This window comes from Aedes albopictus, chromosome 3, assembly GCF_035046485.1.
Source record: "Aedes albopictus strain Foshan chromosome 3, AalbF5, whole genome shotgun sequence".
In the NCBI taxonomy this organism is placed as follows: domain Eukaryota; kingdom Metazoa; phylum Arthropoda; class Insecta; order Diptera; family Culicidae; genus Aedes; species Aedes albopictus.
This window is the reverse complement of record NC_085138.1, coordinates 318,489,031-318,497,633: the sequence shown is the minus strand read 5'-3', so window position 1 is coordinate 318,497,633 and position 8,603 is coordinate 318,489,031. Positions and strand designations below refer to the sequence as shown.

Genomic DNA, 8,603 nt, shown 5'->3' with positions numbered 1-8,603 from the left:
GCCAGCGAATATAACTTTATTGAAAAAAACCTATTTTTAGGTGTCACCCTAACTTTTTTTAAACGATAATAACTCTTGAACCATAAGCGAGAAAATTATAGTTCCTTTGGCAAAGTTATTTGAAATCAAGTGCTTTTCAACTTTATGGAACATTGAATTTCTCTATATGGACAAACTAAAAAGTTGACATTGTGGTCTTAAAAATTATGTGGACCACCCTAATTTTACAAATAATTGAAAATAATGTCCAAAAAATATGAAAAAACTTTTCCTAAAACAAATATTTTAGGCGTAAACAATTTTGTCCAGCCGGATAGGCTTTGGAACCACTGTGCAGGATCCAATATTTTTAATTCGTAAAGTAAAATTATTGAATACAGAATTTCTAGCTCAAAATAGTGACGTAAAGATCAACAAAACGTAATTTCGAGGATTTTGGTCGTGAGTTTTTTTTTTTTATTTATTTCGTCAATCCATTTCCAAGCAGTCCTCAACACCAAACCAATAATTCGTTGAGATATTCTATCAATACCTACAAAATACCAAATTAAGTAATTTCCAATTACCTGGGTAATCGATCAATACCTTGTTATTGTATGATACATGACTTTGGTATGCTGCAGTTATGTATCAGTTATTCATTCCTGCTCGGGTTTGCGAGCATTGGGCGTGACCGGGATGGAGATTTGATTTTTGTGTAATGCTAATAATTATTGATTATACCTACTTACCAGAATGGAACATCACCCACTTGGGTTCTTCTTGAAGTCATGGAATTTCGGCATAAATTGATGGACTTCTTTTAGTGTATATTAATGCGTATGTCTTATGTCAATTTAATGAACAAAATATATACATAAAATAAACGTATAGTTTGTCACTGAAAGATCGTGAATCAAATATTAATAACATAGTATAAAAACAAGTTTTCCACCAGACGTCTCATCGTTTTTCTTCCCTAAAACTATGACTTAAAATTGCCTCTTTATACAAGGAAAATAACGTTACTACTTACAGAAAAAAAGAACAATATTTTATATAACTGTGCCAGAAAAACGAGAGAGCCTTCACTGCGAATGTTTGCGTTTGTCATTATCATTAATAGTCATTATTGTGCTTACTGTTTTGAGTGTTGTTGCTGTTTACGAGAGATGTGCGCCGTTCACTCACCTCTAGATAGGTGAACGTGGTTTAAAATCACATTTTTTTTTTGTTTAAAATCCTAAAACATCCCGATGATCTACGATCAGAACTCCATCTCCTCCATGGTTCGCGATAGTCGATTGCTGTCGATACGCCGCCGTTGACTTCGCCGGACTGCGTCCGCTCTGCGGTATGGTTCGTTCTTCAGCCCCAGCAGGATGTCCTCCAGTGCTCCGTTGTAGACCTCGTCCTGCTGGAGCAGCTTCTTCTCCCGCACCGAGTTGGTCTTGGTCTTGAGCTCGTTGATGACCGCTTCCTGTTGGGGTAAGGTTGGGCGAGAAGAAATTGGAATATGGGTGTTTAAATGTGTAGTTTTGAACCACTGTGTTTTGCACTTAATTCGCGGCGTTCATTGCCATTAGGTCAATAGTTCGAATGCAAAGCCGAAAGCGTTTCCAACCCAAGCGGCCGTGGTGGCGGTTAGTTTTGATGAGCAGTGTTTTGTGCAGATAATTGCTTAAGCATAATTACACACGTGCATACACACGTAGACACGATTAAGCGTAATGAATAAATTGATCGTAAAGCGTGCAATTAAACTCGAGATAATAAACAGTCGTGCGAAATCTAACGGTAAGAATTAATGGTAATTGCCTTCGCTTCTTCTACACGCTGAAGCGCATCATTGCCTTGGTTTAATCCGACTTAAGTCGCGTGTGGGTGGCTTCCTTCTTCGCTGTGCGTTAAACGCGATTTAGCATTCCCCTAATGTACATGTGAATGGGTACACATACAAACCCTAGTTAAATGTGGGAAAATGTCGTTTTTGTTTGATTTTACCTACCAACATCAGCTAAAGAAGACCAAAGTAACAAAGCGTTTTTATGTGCAATTACCCCAATGATGGATACCTACAAATTGTGCGTTTTTTTGTATTAATGCAAACCAGGCAGATAAAAAATACGATAAATAAAATAAATTCATTCCGAAAAACGAGCTACCTTCTTTGCATACCTTTGAAGATACATGATACAATGGTTCACGATTGCCTCTATCACAATAGGAAAACGGGGCTTTGAGGACTAATGAAGAAATTAGAATGCATACGTACGCACGCTTTTATGGTCTTTACGATGACATTTTTAGTTTCGGACAGTGGCGTAGCTAGAAATTTGGTGGCCTGGTGCGGAACAAAATTCGTGGGCCCCCATGAAAATTACTGATAGCACTGTTGTATTTTGTACAAAATGATGAAAAAACCAATGAAATCCATCAATGAACGTAAGATTTTTTCTAAGAATTATGTCGAATTTTTTTTAACAAAATATTTGGAAATTGTACCAAGTAATATTTAAGAAATTCCTTCAAAGATTGCTTTACCGTTTTCTTAAAAAAAATCTTTCTTGAAGAACAATTTGTCTTCAAGAATCTTTCAAGTCGTTAATGCAAGGATGTCATTCAGTACTTCTATAAGCACTCCTTCAGGAGTTCTTACAGTGTTGTCTCCGAGGATGTTTTCAAAAATACTTCAAAGTACTTCAAAAGATTCTTGCAAAGGCTTCATCGAGTATTTCTCAAAACATTTGTTCAGGAAGTCCACCAGGGTTTCTATCAATAATATCTCTGAGGATTCATTTAGAAGATTCCAGAAAAAAATACTACAAGAAATTCTCCAAAGATTTTTTTGGAACCACATATTCTTCCGAAAAAATAAAATCGGAATCGGGTTCTGTAGGGGTATCCCGATTATTTCATAACCGGAATCTCCGTCCAAAAAGTAGTCGAAATCCAAAATTTCATCATTTTTGGTGCCCCGGAACTATTTTTAAAATCAATTCAAAGTTTGTATGGGGATTTTTTTTTGTTCGGGGTGAACTATCATTTTATCGATTGAATTGTCATTCTACCCACGGAAATTAAAACTGTTTAGTTAATTTAACCGGGATCACAAAGGAATTGAAACGCAATAAAATCACGTCATGTTCACAAGGATTCCAAGGATTTCTTCAGATATGCCTCCAATGATTCCTTAAAGAACGCTTGTTTCGAAAAAAATCTGCAAGGGTTCTTCAAGTCCCAAAGAATCCGTTGGATATTTTTTTTTAATCTCCAAGGATTCCTACAGAAGTTCCTCTAAGAATATTCTCAGAGGAACTTCGTAGGAGTTTTGCAGAAATTCTTTCGAAAAATCCTTCTGGAATTCCTCCAACGAATTCTTTAATATTCATCAACTCAAGGACATTTTCCAAGGATTCCTACAGGATTTTTTGCTAACATTTCTCTGGGCACTATTAAAAAAAATCTATTGTGATTTTTCAAAGTTCTTGCGAGACCTTCTTTTACCAGGTTATTATTGATTATTAATGATTAAATCTCTGAAAATTCCTGGTAGAATCAACATGCCCTTAATAATCCTGCAATCGCAAATAAATTCTATTCGAAAACAAAGCGATTACGGAACCGATGATTACGTAATTTTTGTTATCATTCGTGCTCACTTCTAACAAAAACACAAAAAAAAGCAACAAGACAAAAAGCGCTTCATTCCTTTGATTTAAGACGGATGAAAATTGGAGCGTATATGCTTAAATAGTAAAGGAACAGATGCCCTTTCTTATCAAATAAAAACAAAATTCTCATGTTACTCCAAGGATTCCTCCTAAGACTGTTTTGCTACTTTCTTCAGGAATTCTTTAAGAATGCCTAGAAGCATCTTTTAAGTGATTAATGCAAGATTAAGATTTCATAGATTATATCCATAGGGAATTCTTCAGGAATCGCTTTTAGAATTCCTACGGGAATTTTTCCAAGGATTTCTTAAATATTTCTCCAACATTTCTCCAAAACAAAACTTTCGAAAATTATCAAAAAAATTCTTTCAGAATTCCTTCAACGATCTTTTTAGAAACTACTGCAAGGGTTTCATCAATCGGATAAAGCTTTCCTTGTTTAATTTACTTAAAAATTTCTCCAAGAATTCTACCGAGGATTACTCTTGGGACTTTTCCAGGACTCGCTTTAGGAATTCTTCCAAGGGCTTTATTCAAAATTTCAAAGAAATTGCTTCAAAGAGGCCTTTAGAAATCCCTCCCAAACTTTCTTCGGGAATTTTTCTAAAGATGTTTTTAGTAGTTCATCCAATAAATGCTCTTACGATTTCTCCAAAGATTCGTTCAAAATTGATTAAAGTATTCTCTTAGAATTTCCTCAATTGATTTCATTCATTCTTACTTAAACTTTCAGCGCGCCTGTTCGAGCCTAAAAATACACTGTGCTTGCGCTGCATACGACGAGCGAGGTTTTTTTTTGCATTGTTGTACTTTTTACAACGACGCGCGTCCTGAAGGGTTAAACTGATGTCCCCAAGTGTCATGCAAGGATTTCTTCATGTATTTATATAATTACTTCAGCAAGATTTTCTCGAAGATTTTTAAGAAATTCCTCCAATAATTTATTCAAGGATTCAAGACTCCTCATTAGAAATTAAAAAAAAATATTTTTTTCAAGAAATAAAATAAAAAAAAACATTTTTAGAAATTGCTTTGTGATTTTCTTAGGAAATTGTTTGTAAACTTCACTGGTTATTTTTTTTTTTTTTTGAAATTCCTTAGGTAATTCCTTTGCGATTTTCTTCGGCCGTTCCGTTTTAAATTCTTGGATTTTTTTTTCAATTTGCAAGAGTGTATCTCATAGAACTGCAAAACCAGACAAAAATTAGCTGCATAACAGACGTTATTCCGTAAAGAATTATGAAAAAAAATCCAGAGGAATTACCAAAGGAATTTTCTGAGGAATTACCGGAGTCAGTCAAACGAATTGACTAAGGAATTTTCAAAGTACCTGTCGAATGAATTTCTAAAAGAACTATTGAAATAAAAACAAACGTAAATTTCAGGCATATTAGCAAAGGGACTGCCGGTGAAACTTTCAATGAAATTGCTGAAATCCCGCAGGAGTTTCCTGATAAATTTCCAAAGCAATTGCCCAAAGAATATCGAAACTTCAAAAATAATAACTAAAATTAATTTCGAATATTATTGCCGAAAAATTATCAAAAGAGCTACCAAAACAAATTCCAAAGGAATTGCCGAAAAAAATGCCAAATGAATTACCCATCAATTTCCATATGAATTGGCGAAGAAGTTTCCAAAAGAGTGTTAAAGTTATTTCCAAAGTAATTATCAGATGATTTTTCAAATGAATAGTAAAAAACAGCAAAAGGTTGCAGACAAAATTTTTAAAGAAATTTCCGTAGAGATAAGAATCTCAAGTTCGTAAAGTCATTGCCGAAGCATTGCCGAGAGTTCATTAAAGAAGTTTTCAAAGGAATTGCCTAACGATTTCTCAATAGATTTGCCGCTGAAATTTTCAATGATATTTCTAATCGAGATCCTAAAAAAAAGCTTGAGAATTTTTACCAAAGGGATAGCACACTCAATTTTCGACACAATAGCTGAAACAATTTCCAAAATAATAGCCACAGGAATTTTCTAGAAATAATGCAGAATAAAATCAGAATTCCCAAAGAAATTTCCGAAGAATTTTTTTAGAGTATTTGCTGAAGAGGTTATGATATTCCTTAACGAATTGCTGCACGGATTTTCAAAGTAATTGGTGAAAAAAAAATCCAAAAGAAATTTCCGAAGAAATGCATCAGAAATTCTAATAAAAAAAAAATTTTCTCCCAGAATTCTCACAGAAATTCCTCCAGAAAATTCTACTGTGATTCTTTCAATGAATCCTTCAGGTATTCTTACAAGGTTTCCATCAGGAACACCAGTTTCGTCCAGATTCCCTTCACGAAACTTTTAAAAATGATTCTTACGATTTCATGATGCATTTGTTCCAAGTGAGGAACTCCAAGAACTTTTTCTTGAATATATTTTACGATTTATCTAGGAATTACTTCGAAGTTTTCCTTCGAAAGTTGCTACAAACTCCTCCATGCGTTTCTGAAGCAATTTCTTCAATTATATGTATTCCCATGAATTCTATAAAAAAGTTATTTAGGATTTCCACAAATGATTCGTCACTTCAGCAATTTTGGAGAAGAATCCTTTAGGAATTCTTTTTTTAAGAAATTACTCCAAGAATTTCTTTTTGCAATGCCTCAAATGGTTTTTCTTGAAGTCCTTCAAAGGATTTCTTAAGAATTTGTTCAAGCATTTCTTTAGTTCTACCTGTAGGGATTTCGTTAGAAATCCGTTAGAAAATCGACCAAAGATTCCTTATGCGAATTTTTCAAGTCCTTTTTCACAATTCGTTCTATAATCTTTTATGGAAGTTCAGTGAACATTTAATCTTTTTCTCCAAGGATTTTTTTTATCAAGCTACAATACAAAGATTCGTTCAAGGATTTTTTAAAGTTTCCCTTCAGATAATCCCACAAGTATGAACACATTCATCCCCAAAGGATTTATGCACAATTTCCCCCAAGGCCTCCTGCATAAATTCCTCCAAATATACAGGATCTCTTTTATTTTTCGATTTGCTCCAAAGAATTTGAGAGGAATCCATTGAGGTTTCCGCCATTGATTTCTTTGAGAAATAATAGGCATGTCATCATTAGTTCTTGCAAAAATCTCTTTGCCTTCAAAATTTCTTCAGGAATTCTTTATCTAAATCCTCAAGCTACTCCTTGTACTGTAGTAATCCTTCAAGAATGTCATCAAAGATACCTGCAAAATCAATCCAATGATTCTTTCCGAATACGTCTTGGAATTCATCAGGACAAAGATTCTATTAGAAATTCTTCCAAAAATTCTTGCAAACATTTCTACAAGAATTCCTTCGGGAATACCTCCACAATTTCTTTAGAAAATCGTCCAAGGATCCATTCAGGTATGGCTCCAAGCGTGATTTCCGAAATTCATGAAAAATATTTTCCATGAGGAACTCCTACAAGATTATTTCTTAAGGCTCATCTGAGCGATTCCTTGAAGGACTTCATGACATAATCCTTATAGGATTTTATGAAGGAATTCAAAGAGGTATTCCTGAACGAATGTCTGAAGAAATTCCTGAAAAAATCCTTGAAGGAATTCCTGAAGGATTTCTTGAGAAGTTCCTGTAGAAATGCTTAGAAAAGTTCCTGAAGGAATGCATCATTGTAAGCTTTCTTAAATCAATGCTTAGAGGAATTTCTGAAGTAATCCCTGAAAAAAAGTTCTGAAATTAATCTTAGAGGATTTTTTGTAGAACTCCTGATGTAACTCCTGATAAATCGTAAAAGATATCCCCAGAGACAAGGACTCTAACTGAAGAAATTCCCGCAGAAACCCTTCAAGGAATATGTAGAGAGAAATACTTGATGAAATAGTTGGAATAAGTTGATTGCATTTTTTATACGACAGTAAAACTTATCCACAAACTTTTGTTATTACAGTTTCGACGGGACATGTGTTCAGATCTTAACTTTAATAAATGAGACCTCTGAATTTCAACTGCTATCCTAAGTTAAGTAAACAGCTATGTTTGGTCCTGTGGTTGGGATAAGTATCAGGGACATTTTCATTATGCTCAGGAATTTTACTTCCATATCGGTACTGAATTTCGTAAAATTATATTTTGATTTCTAGCACATTTTTTCTTGTATTTTGGGACCCCTGTAGGTACAAATAGCAATCATCGAACAAAAAAAAAGACTTCAAATAAGTCATCTGTGTGCCCATTTCAAAATCTCACGAAGGGGCCCCTACAAACCCTTCAGCAGATCTGCAAGTATTGAACTTATAATTGTAGCAAACTTTCGCTATTTAAAAAACTTTATTCAAACTATGTAAGAAACCTTCACTGATTTGGAGGCCCCTTGAACTCGGGGGGCTTCTCATCGTAATAGGCCATTTTACCTCACGCAAATCTGACAGGAAAAGGCCTACTTTCCCACACCAAATTAACAGTGCTGTAATGGTTCATTACAGCACTGATTTGCGTTGCGTAATGAACCATTACAGCACTGTTTTCAGTTTTCATTAACTTATTGATGCTTTCTGGACGCAGGTTTGAAAAATTGTGACATCTGCACAGTATAACCTGTTATGATCAGACTTCCTTAATCATGACTATGAACATCAGTGTTGACGAACAAGGTATTGGCCCTAAGGCGGACGCAGCCACGCGTGATTGCTGTCGGACAAGGCGAGATAACCAGTGGTCACTCGGGCGATCACTCATCTCGTGGAACGAACTCACCGACCAGGATGACCATTCGCTCGAAGATGACGATGAGATGCTGCAAAGAAATCGAGAGCAGTTTAGTTGTCCGCTACCACTGCTCGCGACCGGTCACCGGAGGGCGAACCTCCGTTCGTTTATATTTTAAGTTTTCCGTGTTGTTTAGAAGTAAGAATAAATGTTACTTAGATGGAAATAAAGTGTTTTGTGGCAAATTGTGTCTGTGAAAACCATGTGTAGTGTGACCAGTTACATAAAGAAGAAACCCAGAAGCAATAGACAACCGG

At 35.1% G+C, this 8,603-nt stretch overlaps 1 protein-coding gene across 1 annotated transcript in view; it reads right to left on the bottom strand.

The window, feature by feature from the left end:
* Positions 1 to 782: 782 nt before the first annotated feature.
* Positions 783 to 8,603, bottom strand: part of LOC134290820 (formin-like protein) — a 26,668-nt gene continuing 18,847 nt past the window's right edge. Inside the window, exon 2 of the mRNA XM_062858025.1 lies at positions 783 to 1,537. Within this exon, the coding sequence (XP_062714009.1) occupies positions 1,247 to 1,537 (291 nt within the window). The 3' untranslated portion in view covers positions 783 to 1,246. The remainder of the gene's footprint in view (positions 1,538 to 8,603) is intronic.